Raw genomic sequence first — 18,081 nt, forward strand, 5'->3', positions numbered from 1 at the left:
TACATGTGCACCATGGCATTTAACCATTACTGATCTTTCTGTCTACCAATGACCGTCACTATATGCAGATAAATTAGTACACACATACCTTTATGGATGGTGCCTTTGCTTTCAATGTAGAGTAGAACTCCTCACGTAAATCCCCTCCATCGAGTCTCAAGTCAGTCAAGTGTGGCATAGAACACAGTGCCTCTGATAGGTGATGTGACGAGGCTGGTGTGGGACACTCGTGATTAGTCAGATTGAGAGTCTGGACCTGCATTCATGGTGAATATAGTTAACAAGTACGTCTTGAATAGATATATCTTATTTACTTATTTCACACTGTCTTCTTACATTTTACACAAATTCCAATAGTTACATACTTGCATTCAAGATAACATTCTAAACAAATGATGAAATAGTTTTCATTTACAAATTCAATTCTTGTCTATTAAGAAAAAAGAACACATTAAATTGTCTATCGACAGGATAATAAAGAACGATTGTTTTAAATTCTATATGTACTCTTTAGAGGGATTGCAATCTGTTTGCATTCATAAGTCATATTCCTACTTACACTGAAATTAATAATACCCAGAAATATGCATTTGCTATTAATGCCTTGAAGGTTCTCATAACTCTTGATTTAATGTGAACAACACCCCCTAAATCAGGAGATTTGTTCCTATGGTACAGTTTGGTAAGTTCAAGCCTACATTAAAATTGGCTCCTCAAAACAATCTATGAAATATTTTTCATATCAATCAAAGTAGGAAAAGGTTGGATAATGTTTAGTGGTCGAAAAAATGTCAAACTTATACACACTTAAATTTCAATGTAATCAGTACATGTGTAGTTTGCTTTCATTTCATTATTCATGGCTATTCCAATATACCAAGTAAATGGCCTTTAAAAAGAGTGTTTGGAAAATGCAAAGTATATATGTGCACCATGCAATATAACCATTACTGATCTTTCTGTCTACCAATGACCGTCACTATATGCAGATACATTAGTACACACATACCTTCATGGATGATGCCTTTGCTTTCAATGTAGAGTAGAACTCCTCACGTAAATCTCCTCCATCGAGTGTCAAGTCAGTCAAGTGTGGCATAGAACACAGTGCCTCTGATAGGTGTTGTGACGAGGTTGGTGTGGGACACTGGTGATTAGTCAGGTCGAGAGTCTGGACCTGCATTCATGGTGAATATAGTTAACCAGTACGTCTTGCATAGATATATCTTATTTACTCATTTCACACTGTATTCTTACATTTTACACAAATTCCATTAATTACATACTTGCATTCAAGATAACATTCTAAACAAATGATGAAATAGTTTTTATTTTCAAATTCAATTCTTGTCTATTCAGAAAAAAGAACACATTAATGTGTCTATCGACATGATAATAAAGAACGATTGTTTTAAATTAAATATGTACTCTTTAGAGGGATTGCAATCTGTTTGCATTTATAGGTCATATTCCTACTTACACTGAAATTAACAATACCCAGAAATATGCATTTGCTGTTAATGCATTAAAGGTTTTTATAACTCTCGATTTTATGTGCACAAGACGCCCTAATCACTAAGAGTGATTGTTTTAAATTATATATGTATTCTTTAGAGGAATTACAATCTGTTTGCATTCATAAGTCATATTCCTACTTACACTGAAATTAATAATACCCAGAAATATGCATTTGCTATTAATGCCTTGAAGGTTCTCATAACTCTTGATTTAATGTGAACAACAACCCCTAAATCAGGAGATTTGTTCCTATGGTACAGTTTGGTAAGTTCAAGCCTACATTTAAATTGGCTCTTCAAAACAATTTATGAAATATTTTTCATATCAATCAAACTAGGAAAAGGTTGGATATTGTTTAGTGGTCAAAAAATGTCAAACTTATACACACTTAAGTTTCAACGTAATCAGTACATGCGAAGTTTGCTTTAATTTCATTATTCATGGCTATTTCAATATACCAAGTAAATGGCCTTTAAAAAGAGTGTTTGGAAAATGCAACTTATATACATGTGCACCATGGCATTTAACCATTACTGATCTTTCTGTCTACCAATGACCGTCACTATATGCAGATACATTAGTACACACATACCTTTATGGATGGTGCCTTTGCTTTCAATGTAGAGTAGAACTCCTCACGTAAATCTCCTCCATCGAGTGTCAAGTCAGTCAAGTGTGGCATAGAACACAGTGCCTCTGATAGGTGATGTGATGAGGCTGGTGTGTGACACTCGTGATTAGTCAGATTGAGAGTCTGGACCTGCATTCATGGTGAATATAGTTAACAAGTACGTCTTGAATAGATATATCTTATTTACTTATTTCACACTGTCTTCTTACATTTTACACAAATTCCAATAGTTACATACTTGCATTCAAGATAACATTCTAAACAAATGATGAAATAGTTTTCATTTACAAATTCAATTCTTGTCTATTAAGAAAAAAGAACACATTAAATTGTCTATCGACAGGATAATAAAGAACGATTGTTTTAAATTCTATATGTACTCTTTAGAGGGATTGCAATCTGTTTGCATTCATAAGTCATATTCCTACTTACACTGAAATTAATAATACCCAGAAATATGCATTTGCTATTAATGCCTTGAAGGTTCTCATAACTCTTGATTTAATGTGAACAACAACCCCTAAATCAGGAGATTTGTTCCTATGGTACAGTTTGGTAAGTTCAAGCCTACATTTAAATTGGCTCTTCAAAACAATCTATGAAATATTTTTCATATCAATCAAAGTAGGAAAAGGTTGGATATTGTTTAGTGGTCGAAAAAATGTCAAACTTATACACACTTAAGTTTCAATGTAATCAGTACATGCGAAGTTTGCTTTAATTTCATTATTCATGGCTATTTCAATATACCAAGTAAATGGCCTTTATAAAGAGTGTTTGGAAAATGCAACGTATATACATGTGCACCATGGCATATAACCATTACTGATCTTTCTGTCTACCAATGACCGACACCATATGCAGTTACATTAGTACACACATACCTTCATGGATGGTGCGTTTGCTTTCCATGTAGAGTAGAACTCCTCACGTAAATCCCCTCCATCGAGTGTCAAGTCAGTCAAGTGTGGCATAGAACACAGTGCCTTTGATAGGTGATGTGACGAGGCGGGTGTGGGACACTGGTGTTTAGTCAGGTCGAGAGTCTGGACCTGCATTCATGGTGAATATAATTAACCAGTACGCCTGAATAGATATATCTTATTTACTAATTTCTCACTGTCTTCTTACATTTTACACAAATTCCAATAGTTACATACTTGCATTCAAGATAACATTCTAAACAAATGATTAAATAGTTTTCATTTTCAAATTCAATTCTTGTCTATTAAGAAAAAAGAACACATTAAAGTGTCTATCAACAGGATAATAAAGAACGATTGTTTTAAATTATATATGTACTCTTAATAGGAATTGCAAGCTGTTTGCATATATAAGTCATATTCGTACTTATACTGAAATTAAAAATACCCAGAAATATGCATTTGCTATTAATGCCTTGAAGGTTCTCATAACTCTTGATTTAATGTGAACAACACCCCCTAAATCAGGAGATTTGTTCCTATGGTACAGTTTGGTAAGTTCAAGCCTACATTAAAATTGGCTCCTCAAAACAATCTATGAAATATTTTTCATATCAATCAAAGTAGGAAAAGGTTGGATAAAGTTTAGTGGTCGAAAAAATGTCAAACTTATACACACTTAAATTTCAATGTAATCAGTACATGTGTAGTTTGCTTTTATTTCATTATTCATGGCTATTCCAATATACCAAGTAAATGGCCTTTAAAAAGAGTGTTTGGAAAATGCAACTTATATACATGTGCACCATGCAATATAACCATTACTGATCTTTCTGTCTACCAATGACCGTCACTATATGCAGATACATTAGTACACACATACCTTTATGGATGATGCCTTTGCTTTCAATGTAGAGTAGAACTCCTCACGTAAATCCCCTCCATCGAGTGTCAAGTCAGTCAAGTGTGGCATAGAACACAGTGCCTCTGATAGGTGTTGTGACGAGGTTGGTGTGGGACACTGGTGATTAGTCAGCTTGAGAGTCTGGACCTGCATTCATGGTGAATATCGTTAACCAGTACGTCTTGAATAGATATACCTTATTTACTAATTTCACACTGTCTTCTTACATTTTACACAAATTCCAATAGTTACATACTTGCATTCAAGATAACATTCTAAACAAATGATGAAATAGTTTTCATTTTCAAATTCAATTCTTGTCTATTAAGAAAAAAGAACACATTAAATTGTCTATCGACAGGATAATAAAGAACGATTGTTTTAAATTCTATATGTACTCTTTAGAGGGATTGCAATCTGTTTGCATTCATAAGTCATATTCCTACTTACACTGCAATTAATAATAAATACTAAGTGTGATTGTTTTAAATTATATATGTATTCTTTAGAGGGATTACAATCTGTTTGCATTTATAAGTCATATTCCTGCTTACACTGAAATTAATAATACCCAGAAATATGCATTTGCTATTAATCCCTTGAAGGTTCTCATAATTCTTGATTTCATGTGAACAACACCCCCTAAATCAGGAGATTTGTTTCTATGGTACAGTTTGGTAAGTTCAAGCCTACATTAAAATTGGCTCCTCAAAAAAATCTATGAAATATTTTTCATTTCAATCAAAGTAGGAAAAGGTTGGATATTGTTTAGTGGTCGAAAAAATGTCAAACTTATACACACTTAAGTTTCAATGTAATCAGTACATGCGAAGTTTGCTTTAATTTCATTATTCATGGCTATTTCAATATACCAAGTAAATGGCCTTTATAAAGAGTGTTTGGAAAATGCAACGTATATACATGTGCACCATGGCATATAACCATTACTGATCTTTCTGTCTACCAATGACCGACACCATATGCAGTTACATTAGTACACACATACCTTCATGGATGGTGCGTTTGCTTTCAATGTAGAGTAGAACTCCTCACGTAAATCCCCTTTATAGAGTCTCAAGTCAGTCAAGTGTGGCATAGAACACAGTGCCTCTGATAGGTGATGTGATGAGGCTGGTGTGTGACACTGGTGATTAGTCAGATCGAGAGTCTGGACCTGCATTCATGGTGAATATAGTTAACAAGTACGTCTTGAATAGATATACCTTATTTACTAATTTCACACTGTCTTCTTACATTTTACACAAATTCCAATAGTTACATACTTGCTTTCAAGATAACATTCTAAACAAATGATGAAATAGTTTTCATTTTCAAATTCAATTCTTGTCTATTAAGAAAAAAGAACACATTAAATTGTCTATCGACAGGATAATAAAGAACGATTGTTTTAAATTCTATATGTACTCTTTAGAGGGATTGCAATCTGTTTGCATTCATAAGTCATATTCCTACTTACACTGCAATTAATAATAAATACTAAGTGTGATTGTTTTAAATTATATATGTATTCTTTAGAGGGATTACAATCTGTTTGCATTTATAAGTCATATTCCTACTTACACTGAAATTAATAATACCCAGAAATATGCATTTGCTATTAATCCCTTGAAGGTTCTAATAATTCTTGATTTCATGTGAACAACACCCCCTAAATCAGGAGATTTGTTCCTATGGTACAGTTTGGTAAGTTCAAGCCTACATTAAAATTGGCTCCTCAAAAAAATCTATGAAATATTTTTCATTTCAATCAAAGTAGGAAAAGGTTGGATATTGTTTAGTGGTCGAAAAAATGTCAAACTTATACACACTTAAGTTTCAATGTAATCAGTACATGCGAAGTTTGCTTTAATTTCATTATTCATGGCTATTTCAATATACCAAGTAAATGGCCTTTATAAAGAGTGTTTGGAAAATGCAACGTATATACATGTGCACCATGGCATATAACCATTACTGATCTTTCTGTCTACCAATGACCGACACCATATGCAGTTACATTAGTACACACATACCTTCATGGATGGTGCGTTTTCTTTCCATGTAGAGTAGAACTCCTCACGTAAATCCCCTCCATCGAGTGTCAAGTCAGTCAAGTGTGGCATAGAACACAGTGCCTTTGATAGGTGATGTGACGAGGCGGGTGTGGGACACTGGTGTTTAGTCAGGTCGAGAGTCTGGACCTGCATTCATGGTGAATATAATTAACCAGTACGCCTGAATAGATATATCTTATTTACTAATTTCTCACTGTCTTCTTACATTTTACACAAATTCCAATAGTTACATACTTGCATTCAAGATAACATTCTAAACAAATGATTAAATAGTTTTCATTTTCAAATTCAATTCTTGTCTATTAAGAAAAAAGAACACATTAAAGTGTCTATCAACAGGATAATAAAGAACGATTGTTTTAAATTATATATGTACTCTTAATAGGGATTGCAATCTGTTTGCATATATAAGTCATATTCGTACTTATACTGAAATTAAAAATACCCAGAAATATGCATTTGCTATTAATGCCTTGAAGGTTCTCATAACTCTTGATTTAATGTGAACAACACCCCTAAATCAGGAGATTTGTTCCTATGGTACAGTTTGGTAAGTTCATGCCTACATTAAAATTGGCTCCTCAAAACAATCTATGAAATATTTTTCATATCAATCAAAGTAGGAAAAGGTTGGATAATGTTTAGTGGTCGAAAAAATGTCAAACTTATACACACTTAAATTTCAATGTAATCAGTACATGTGTAGTTTGCTTTCATTTCATTATTCATGGCTATTCCAATATACCAAGTAAATGGCCTTTAAAAAGAGTGTTTGGAAAATGCAATTTATATACATGTGAACCATGCAATATAACCATTTCTGATCTTTCTGTCTACCAATGACCGTCACTATATGCAGATACATTAGTACACACATACCTTTATGGATGATGCCTTTGCTTTCAATGTAGAGTAGAACTCCTCACGTAAATCCCCTTCATAGAGTCTCAAGTCAGTCAAGTGTGGCATAGAACACAGTGCCTCTGATAGGTGTTGTGATGAGGCTGGTGTGGGACACTCGTGATTAGTCAGGTCGAGAGTCTGGACCTGCATTCATGGTGAATATAGTTAACCAGTACGTATTGCATAGATATATCTTATTTACTAATTTCACACTGTCTTCTTACATTTTACACAAATTCCAATAGTTACATACTTGCATTAAAGATAACATTCTAAACAAATGATGAAATAGTTTTCATTTTCAAATTCAATTCTTGTCTATTAAGAAAAAAGAACACATTAAAGTGTCTATCAACAGGATAATAAAGAACGATTGTTTTAAATTATATATGTACTCCTTAGAGGGATTGCAATCTGTTTGCATATATAAGTCATATTCCTACTTACACTGAAATTAACAATTCCCAGAAATATTCATTTGCTGTTAATGCATTAAAGGTTTTTATAACTCTCGATTTTATGTGCACAAGACGCCCTAAATACTAAGAGTGATTGTTTTAAATTATATATGTATTCTTTAGAGAAATTACAATCTGTTTGCATTCATAAGTCATATTCCTACTAACACTGGAATTAATAATACCCAGAAAGATGCACTTGCTATTAATGTATTAAAGGTATTCATAACTCTCGATTTCATGTGCAGAAGACCCCTAAGTCAGGAGGTTTGTTGCTATGATTCAGTTTGGTAAATTAAAACCTTCATTAAAATTTGCTCTTACAAAATTATATGAAATATTTTTCATATCAATCAAACTCGGTAAATGTTGGTTATTGATTATTGGTCAAAACAAAATCAATCTTATACACACTTGAATTTCAACTGAATCAGTACGTGTACTTTGCTGTCATATTTCATGACTATTCCAAGATACCAAGTGAATGACCTTTAAAACAGGGTGTTTGGAGAAAAAAACTGATATACATGTGCACCATATAACCATTACTGCTCTTTCTGTCTATCAATGACCCCCTCCATGACATTGGCATTTGGACACATATACCTGAATGAATGGTGCCTTTGCTTTCAATGTAGAGAAGAACTCCTCATTGAGATCCCCTCCCTTGAGTTCCAGGTCAGTCAGGTTTGGCATAGAACACAGTGCTTCTGCTAGGTGATGTGATGTGGCTGGTGTGGGACACTGGTGATCATCAAGCTCGAGAGTCTGTACATGTGTTGTTTGTGAATATAGTTAAGCAGCACGTCTTTACACGCATATATTTTATTTACTTATTTATGACTGTATTTTTCCATTTCACACCAATTCCATTTATTACATAGTTGCATTTAAGATAAAATTCTCAACAAAAATGATTAAATAGTTTTTATTTATAAAATTCAATATTTGTTTATTCTGAAAAAGAACACATTAAAGTTTCTATGGAGAGGATGATTTATTAAGAGTGGTTTGTTTTCTTCAATTATATAAATATTCTTTACAGGTCTTCCAACCTGTTTGCATTGTGTCCTAATCGTACTTAAACTGAAATTAATAATACCCATAAATATACATTTGCTTTTTTTAATTGGTCCTTAAAAAGCTATATGACATATTTTTCATATTAATTTAACTCGGAAAAGGGTTCGATATTGAATATTGATTTAAAAAAAACGTAAATCTTATACACATTTATATCTCAACTGAATCTTCACATGCACAAATTTAAACTCAACCCAATTCAATTCTATGTTTTGGCATGAAAAGAAAATTTAAAATCATAAATACAAAATAAATATTAAACAGGCCAGGACCTATAAAAATCACTTTGTGCTTGGTAAATGAGGCCCCTATCTAGGTAAACATAATATTCAATTGTAATGCAAGAAATAAAACTTAAAAGGTATATATACTTATATTTAGAAGGGGGAAAAAAGCTATTTACTACAGCAGGTACCAACCATGTGTATGTACACACCCACAGTCACAAACATACAACAGCAATACAAAAAAGGGAAGAGGTGAGAATGAGAAAGAGGAGAAAAGGAAGAGGTGGGAATCGTAAAGAGAAGAAAGTGGGAGATGACAATAAGACAGAGAGAAAGGGTCTTTTCAGTTAAGGATGACATCATATTTTTTTTTCTAGTAGTAATAATTTCACATTGCATTCTTATATTCATCACCAAATATATGCACAGTTCTATTAATTTTCACTTTTTTTCTCTTTTTCTTTTTTTTTCCAGAGGAAAATAAATAAATTATTAGTTTAATATCAATTTGCAATGTCACTACATCAGTTTTACACAGAAAAGATATTCAATTTATACAGAATATAAAGAAGCACAGGTGAAGCCTATTGCATAAAATAATCCAAATACGATGCCCATGTCATATCTAATTTATCACACTTATTTTTTTTAATGATAAACTTAAGGTGAACCTTTCTTGATCAAAATACCTCTTAACCTCTTCTTTGAGAAGATAAAAATTTGGATTTTTAATATTCATTTACATTTTGTAGATATGAAAACGAGAAATTAAAATGATAGTGTTCAAAGCACTAAATGTGAAAGATCTGACTCCAAATAAACACAACTCCTCATCAATTTGTATATGGATACTTGAAAGCTCCCTCAACCATTGAGCTACTTTGTTCCAAAACATTACAATTATCGGACATAAACAGAACAAGTGAATTAATGTCTCTTCTTCTTTGTTTTTTCAATATTCACTTTTAAACCTGATATTTTGGCAAAACTTTCAAGGACATTAAAGTTTGCATTCATAGAATCTACTGAACCATCGAGAAAGATAACTGTGTCGTGAGCATATTGTGACAGACAATATTCAATATTAATAACTTTGATACCCTTAATATGTTGGTTATTTCTGACCATCATATTCAACACCTCAGCACATAACAACAATAGGTAGGGGTTCAGTCCATCACCTTGTCGGCAACCTCTTCCCACTTCAAATGCTTCTGATATAAAAAAAAAATTAAAAAAAAAACCACAAAACAACAACAACAACAACATTTACCAATACCAATGCTTTAGCTTGACTATAAAATAATTTGATCTTTTTTTGTACTGGGGGACCAAAATTGAAATTGCGAATAACTTTGTTAAGAAAATGATGGGAAACAGAAACATACGCCTTCTGAAAATCAATCGACAAAAGTTAACCTGGAATATTGTCACGCTTGGCAGTTTGAAATAAATCATACATAAATCTAATGTTTTCACCTATGAATCGTCCTGACATAAAATCGTTCTGTTGTTCTTGAATAATACTGGGTAAACATGATTTAATTATTTCCGCAATACAAGCTGAGGCAAGTTATTTGAAACCTTCAAGAGCGATATGGGTCTCCAATTTAAAAAAGTCCCTGGGCTAATCTTCTTTAGGCAAGAGAGTGATGACACTCACCCTTGGGTAACAGATAACTGTCCACATTCATATGAATGATTCAATGACCGTAGTAAAATCTGAAAAGAAAAACTATAACATTCATAAGTAAACCCATCTAAATCTATAACAAAGTGGGTGTGCCTGATTTCTTTCATGGCTTTAATATCTACATTTTCCTCTATCTCTCTTTGGGAATACAGATTTCTATAATAATTTCGAGTTTCCTCAAGATTTTTCTTTGAACTTGTTAAACTGGCATTGTCACTTTCCTTTACAATACTACCAATTGTTTTATTCACCATATTTCTCTTCTCCATATAAACAAAAATACTTAAAAGGCTTTTCCCCTTCCTCAATCCAACGAGTTGTATACCTCACGAGCACACCTTCCATTTTGTTCTTACGGATATTGACTAACTCGCCCTCTTTTTTTTTTTGTGGAGTAAATCGGCAATAGAATTGTCACCCTTGGCGATCAAATCTGTCAGGACCCTGATCTCCTTCTCCAGGTCAAGTTCAACTTTATCCTCCTGCTTTTTATACGAGGCGTATGAGATCGTTGTGACCCTGATTTTCATTAAAATCATCTCAAACAAAAATTGATCGTTGATAGTAAACCGCAAAACGTTAGGGTGTGAGAGGACGTGGTACTGACCTGAAGTGACCTGAAGTTGTATTGATCAATCACCGTCCCTATAGTGTCTTTCACCTAATTCGCATACTTTTTATCTTTTAAAAGGGCATTGTTAAATTTTCAAAAACCTTTGCCACGCTCCATTTGTGGGAAATCAAATGAAATATCAACAAAGGAGTAATCGGAGCGGTACCCTGGTTTGATGTCACAGCTAAAAAAGTTGGCATTCAGCTCAGATGAGATCAAAAAGAAATAAAGTCTAGACTGTTTGAGTGTATCATGCTGTCTCCATGTATATCTACGGCAACCAGTATTATGAATGCGCCTTACATCAACAAGATCTAACTCTTTACACACCTCAATCAACTTTTTACGAGGATTATGATTATTTACCTTAACATAATTCACACAGTCCAACTTGTTCTCTAAAATCAAATTCCAATCACCACATATAATAGTGAGAGGCTTTTCATTGATAACATCCTTGAGATCATCATAAAAACTTGGGGAGTCATTATTAGGACCATAAATATTAATAAGGGTAATTCTAATATCGTCAATTTCAATATCCAAAGCAAGCCTATTTCCTAATTCGTCCATTTTACAACCATGCACTTTAAAAGTAAAATTGTTAGTAAACAAAATCGCAATCCGCTTCAATTGGTTATAAATGAATTAGAATAACATTCCAACCCCCATTCTGCTTCCACAATAGTTTCAACTTCTTTTGAAAAGTGAACATCTTGGAGACAGTAAATTGAATATTTTTTTTATTTCTGAGCTAATGCAAAAATAACCTACGCTTATCAAGCGTAGCTAAGCCATGGTAATTCATTGACGCAATGGATAATTTAAATTGTTGATCAGTCATCATAGATAAAATATTTGTCCACATATATTATTCGGGAAATTATACAGCGACTTTTTCTATTTTTCTCGTCCACTGACGCCTTAACCTGTTGTTGCAATATTCTTATTTACTTTGTCTAGGATAATTTCGAATTTGTTTTTCGTTTTATTGTTTTTTTCTTTCTTATGTCTGTTACATGTACTTTTCTCTAAGCACTGAAAGGTGGACCTGTGTGCTATACAAGTAGCCACTATTATTATTATTATTATTATTATTACATACTGACTAAAGAGGTATTCTCATATGCCCCACAATAAACACTACAAAAACAAGCTAGTACATTATGTACATATACATGTATTATCGAGGGCCATGACCCCATATTTACCCTAACCAATACACCTGGATCTTAACAATACAGAGGAAACTAGATTTACAAAGGTTGTTTACTACATAAAAAGTATGCAAATTATTCAAGCCCAAGGCATGTAAAACGTTCATTATACAGTGGAGCAGAAACCCGAGAAAACCCGAGGCATTAGTAATATGCAAATAATCACCACTAGTACTAGTCTAGTGGAAAAACAAATGATATACAAATAGGCAACACCTGTGCAGTTTCTACACACGTACACACCTTTCATACGTGAAATCTTACTTGTACATTCATTGAACCTCTAGATTTTTTTTTTTACAACACACTGAAAAAAATACACAAACAACGAAAAACACAAAACGGCTCCTCCCACCCCAAAGGAAAAATAAAAGAAATAAAAAGCTCCCAATCCCACAGCATAAATTTTTTTCAAAAATAATCAAGCATATGACACAGAGGGAAAGGTATGGCTTTCCTAAGTTTTGGTCGCACCCAAAAAGTAAGAAAATCCCTTGTCGGAGCTCTCAAACGAATCCCTATTCGTTAGAAATAGTCCACCATTAATACAAATAAAAAAACAACACCAATTCCGCTCCCCTGTCCCAGGGCTACAGAGTTTTCACTCACACTACCCAGTCATTCACCTTAAAGGTAAAGACCAGTTATGGTCATGCGATTGCATTGTGAAAGAAACGTTGTGGAATCGATCAGAAAAGGTTGATCATCTAGCATCTAGCATCTGCAAGGTTCTGGAATCATCAAAATGATAAGAAATTTGGCCCATTCTTCGTAAAGTTACAAGCACTATACACAGAAAGATCTATATGGGACTACCCTATATCTCTTACAGACCATGAGAGAAACAAATTTACCAAATATATGAATTAGTAGGCGGTTTCCCGGCAAATTTGTTATCATCATGTATTAGTCAAAACATATTCTTTCACATGATTGGTAATGAGAGCTTCCATTTCAATTTTTGAAATTGGGGCGTTTCCAATACTGGTCTTTACCTTTAATGACAAGAAAAATGACGTATGCAAAAATGCGCACCATACAACTGAGCCAACCCGCGTCCGCATTCCACAGATCCCTGAAGTTATAAACATGTAAAACTTGAGTCAAACCCTGCATGCTCCGGAATGCCGAGAACGAAACACGACGTGATGTGAATCAAATAAATATGGATCCGACACTCAGATATAAATATAATATAAATATCAGATATAAGCGCTAACTTACATATCAACTGATAATTAGTCCTAAGAACATATCTTACTTATATTCGCTTCACTTTCACTCTAAAAACACATTTTATGTGTATTAAAGTCAATTGAGTTCATAAAATTTGCCGAACTAAAACGTAGACTTTGCTAAGTTCGTAGACAAACACGGAACTCCTCTTTTATAGCATAATTTTTTACCAACCCTTCCTTGCCAAGCGTACGATAAATAACGTCATTTTTCTTTTCCATCGAAGAGGTAAAATTTAAACGAGAAAATCATTACGGAATCAATCAAAACCACATTCTTACCGCGAAGATTCAAGGGTTTTGGTTACTCCGGAATTCTCGAATGTTTTCTCCATACAGGACAAAACCAAAACACGTGCAGTTATTATGTCCACAGAATATTTTTATTTTGGAATTTGCAAAAGCAAATATCGGGCACAATATCTCCTTTGATATCTCCATTGCAAATACGGGCTTTTACTTGTAGAAGATCACTTCAGAACAGGATCTTTTTCCAAGCCACACAATTAATACAGGCAGATATCCTTCTCCACCAAAACAAGACTCGGGTAGATCTACATCCACACGGCAAAGTAAATCCGCGTATATTTCTAGCATAAATTCCGATTACTTGGCCTTCCAAATGAAAAATCATGCAGATCGACATGCATGTCGCTTTGCAAAATGATAGTCAATATCACCAAAAGAACTCTCTCATTAAAGTGCCTGTTCAATGAAAATCACAAATATGGCAAATAACGTATCATTAGAAACTGGTAGGCTAACAGATGGCCATCGTACAAGTTTTAGGCCAACTACATTTCGGGTTATTTAAATACAAATAAAACCACTTCCATAGCATCTGGGATATGCGAGAGATTCGCCAGGAAAATAATAATGTTTTAATGACGTCACGATATTAACAGATCCTGCCTAGGCAGACGACATCCCATAAAAAATTAACATAATTACAATGCTATTATTTCTCAAATTATAATGAGCTTAGTGTATATAAATGTAATGGAATTTTAGAGTATTCAAAAAGGGATGTGAAACCGATTCTGATAACTAAATTCTTTTGTTTGTAAATACACAGGATAGGGGTTAATGAACAATCAAAGAAACCACACTTTCAAATTGAAAAACACCCGGAATGATAGCATGGACGGCATTTGTATCCTCTTGAAACGCCGAACATACCGCGGTGTATGCAGGTGAAAATACAATGGCGTCTTATTTTGTTTACAAGCTACGGATTCCTTCATTTTGTTATTGCTGTATTTTCATCAAAATAATACCATGCGCGGGGTTTAGAGTGAGGCAATAGATTAAACATTTAGCCTGACGGTAGTGAAGTAATATAAATAACTGAAGAGAAGATGACAAAACAGGCACTGAAAATGTGTAAGATGTCATGGGACATCGTCTGATTGTGCAGATCATGGTCAACACGTGACGAAACATATATCAGCAGCGTTCGGAGAGCTTTTCAGGTGCTATGTCGGGGCTGTATTTAAGCGTTTTGTAATTGATAACAATAAAAACGGACATAATATCTTTAAGGCAGCAGTAATAATAATAATAATAATAATAATAATAATAATAATAATAATAATAGTCCGTTCTTGTATAGCGCATAACACATTATGATATAAAGTCTCTATGCGGTTGATCCTTTTCCGTCTTTTTAAGCGAGTGTTGGATGGCTGCCATATTGCACAGCACTTGTTACGATTACATAATATTTATGCCAAGAGATGGCGCTGCTGCTCAGCAAGCCAGGTCCGTATTCGAGAACCCACACGGGAAAGGATCTTTATTTTACTGAAGGTGCCGATTTGTGCCACAAATAATTGTAGCAATGTCGTTTTTAAAATGACCGACAAATTTTCCTTCGAGTACAAACAGAAATCCGGACATAGGAAGGTTGTTTGGTTCTAGTTTCCGAGTAGTAAGTCGACACCCGTGTATACTATGATTTAGCTGGGAGACTATTTTACTCACGGTGCCTTCCGGTGCTCTTCCGGGCACGGGTGAGCGTCACCCGGCAGCGTTATTTTTTTCTGCGGCACAGATAGGGGTTAGGTGCGTGTTGAGCCTATGTGAAAGTTTAGGGTTAGGGTTAAATCAAGACTAGACCCCTTAAAAAAAGCCCCAATCTGTGCCGCAGAAGAAAATAACGCTTTCGGGCACGGGTGAGCGTCACCTGGCACAGTGCAATGCAGAGGGCCATATAAATCGACACTTAAAAAAACAAACAAGGTGGCGGTGTATACGTGTATTAGAGATATCGGACATGTGTAATTGTCTAACGGACGTGTACACAGTCCTTCAATACCTAAATCTCAGACTTATCCATGTCTGCAATGATTCATTTTGAGTCAATATAATACTTTTTATTATGTTTTTCTGTAAATGCCTTTTATATATGTTGACGTTTGAGATGTTTTTTCTTTCTATCATGTCTTGATTGTTTGTGAGCTGTGAATTATGCGATTTTGGGAACAAATGAATTTTTTTTCTTCCCTACATTCTGTGGTATGTGTGTTGTTGATAAGAATCGGGTCACATATGAGGCCCTCATGTGACCTGAAACTTCAAGGTGCCAGCATATAATGATGCAATGGCTCTCCAGCAGCTTTCCTGCATACGAATTGCCACGTACTTCCATGTGGAAACCTTGCCGCAGACTTGCGGTGAAAATGAAAGAGTATACGGCAAGGATGCGGCAAAGTATGCAGCAAGGTTGTCACAGGTCTGCTGCAAGTATGCGGGAAGTATGCAGCAGGTCTGGAGCAAGTCTATATGGGATATGAATATTCATGATGAAGTCTGCAGCAGACTCCTCATCATACTGAAAGAGTATGCGACAATGTTACTAATTTGCTTGTGATAATGATGACTGTCTGCTGCAAGTCTGTCGCAGGAGTATGTGACAGGCTCATTTCTTTGCTATGGGGGCCGCCGGACTCGACTACTACGATCACCATCTGCATCAGCTGTCATCAATAGTAATGACCAGCAGACTTTACATTGTCCTCGTGAAGTAAAATTAGTGGAAAATATTGAGATCCACAGTGAAATCGGCCGTGCATATTCGCATTTATGATTGTAAACAAACGAATAGAATGGTATAAAACCAACAAATAAAATTTCTGACACTTTTTTGTTCTGAAAAAACCACGTGTATGCTTATCACTACTAAGACAATTTCCCTTCATCAGCTCCCTGTAGGAAAAAAACATTCACTATTCAATGTTCAAAGAGATAACTTTGCTGTCATTTTTTTGCAACTGATCTGATTATCCACTTGTGAATATATCCTGATTTGTCTTGCCATTCTGTACGCAAATGTGAATTGCACTCTCAAAACAGTCATTTTGAATGGACATATGAAAAAACCATGAGTTTGAAGAAAAAAACAAAGTCATTAAAGAATCAGAAATTGACCAAAAGATGTAAACAAAGCTGTCTGATATCCTTTCTTAATGTATTATTATGCAATAAGCTTTGATTATGTGTGTGACAAAAACTAAATGTGATGCAAGAGTGTATGCGTGCGAATGGCAGTTACAAATAAAGCCAGTCTGTGTTGCCCAGGTTTTTAATGTATATCAGAAATGTTATGCAGATGGGTAGTGGAGAAATATTATTCTACAGCGAGAAAGTGTGTGAAATGATTGTTTTTTGCTTTGCTCACAGTGCAAAAACAAAATCACTAAATAAGCTGAAATAAGGCCAAATATTTGAACATCGCATACAATTTGCATAAATTATCATTATTAAGTACATCAAAATAACTATTTTGGGCTAGAATTTTTTTTTACATATGAACCATGAGTTTCAACATTCCAAAAAGTCTGACAAAAAGATTCTAGTTCCTTGAATATTTACAGATTTGAATTTGTATTCATAATTTATGCAAATTAACCTATGCATTTTCAAATATAAAAATAATGAAACTTTAAAGAATTCAAAATGAAGGAAACATTCGTTCAATCCATTTTCAAGATTCTTCAAGAGTTAGTCTAGAGACAAATATATAAGTTTTTTCTGTAAAATGCATAAAAATTAGCATTTTGCATAATTAATAAGGCTATAACGACAAAAATTTGCATTTTAGAAAAAAACAAACATGGGAATTGTTGTGTTCATCGGACATTCGACGGCCGAGATCAAAGGCCCCCCCCCCCCCCCCCAATCGAGTCAGGAAGGTGCCCAAAGTAGCGTAGTACAGTAAGGGTTAAAGGGTGGTCCGTAATTTGTTGATGTATTTGTATATGATTATTCAAATAAAATTTCTGCATGAATCAATTTTGCAATACAGTTATAATTATGTTGTATTTTTGTTGATTTTTGTTGTTGGTGAATGCCATGCAGAAATATACAATATGAAATAGGATATAGGCTGTATAGAATTAATATGGACAGAACAAAAGAGAGGTATAATTTGCCTATTTTTCAAATTTCAATAAACCTTCTCTTTAAAACAAATTCAAGTGCAAGACAAATAGAGAGTGAATTCATGGTCTCATCCAAATAATAATCAAGTATCGAAATAACATCATGAGAGAGAGAAGGGGGTAGAAGCAAATTTTAAAAAAATAAACAGGAATACTTGA

At 34.1% G+C, this 18,081-nt stretch overlaps 1 protein-coding gene across 1 annotated transcript in view; it reads right to left on the reverse strand.

Annotated features, from left to right (window-relative positions):
* Positions 1-18,081, reverse strand: part of LOC105447146 (NACHT, LRR and PYD domains-containing protein 12-like) — a 39,575-nt gene that overhangs the window by 9,618 nt on the left and 11,876 nt on the right. The window contains exons 5-10 of the mRNA XM_030978745.1: positions 8,019-8,180; positions 6,010-6,177; positions 3,956-4,123; positions 3,034-3,201; positions 1,010-1,177; positions 89-256 (exon numbers count right to left, since the gene is read on the reverse strand). Of these exons, the coding sequence (XP_030834605.1) occupies positions 89-256; positions 1,010-1,177; positions 3,034-3,201; positions 3,956-4,123; positions 6,010-6,177; positions 8,019-8,180 (1,002 nt within the window). The remainder of the gene's footprint in view (positions 1-88; positions 257-1,009; positions 1,178-3,033; positions 3,202-3,955; positions 4,124-6,009; positions 6,178-8,018; positions 8,181-18,081) is intronic.

The sequence above is a fragment of the Strongylocentrotus purpuratus genome, unplaced genomic scaffold (genome assembly GCF_000002235.5).
Source record: "Strongylocentrotus purpuratus isolate Spur 01 unplaced genomic scaffold, Spur_5.0 spur5_scaffold_1, whole genome shotgun sequence".
Taxonomy (NCBI): Eukaryota; Metazoa; Echinodermata; class Echinoidea; order Camarodonta; family Strongylocentrotidae; genus Strongylocentrotus; species Strongylocentrotus purpuratus.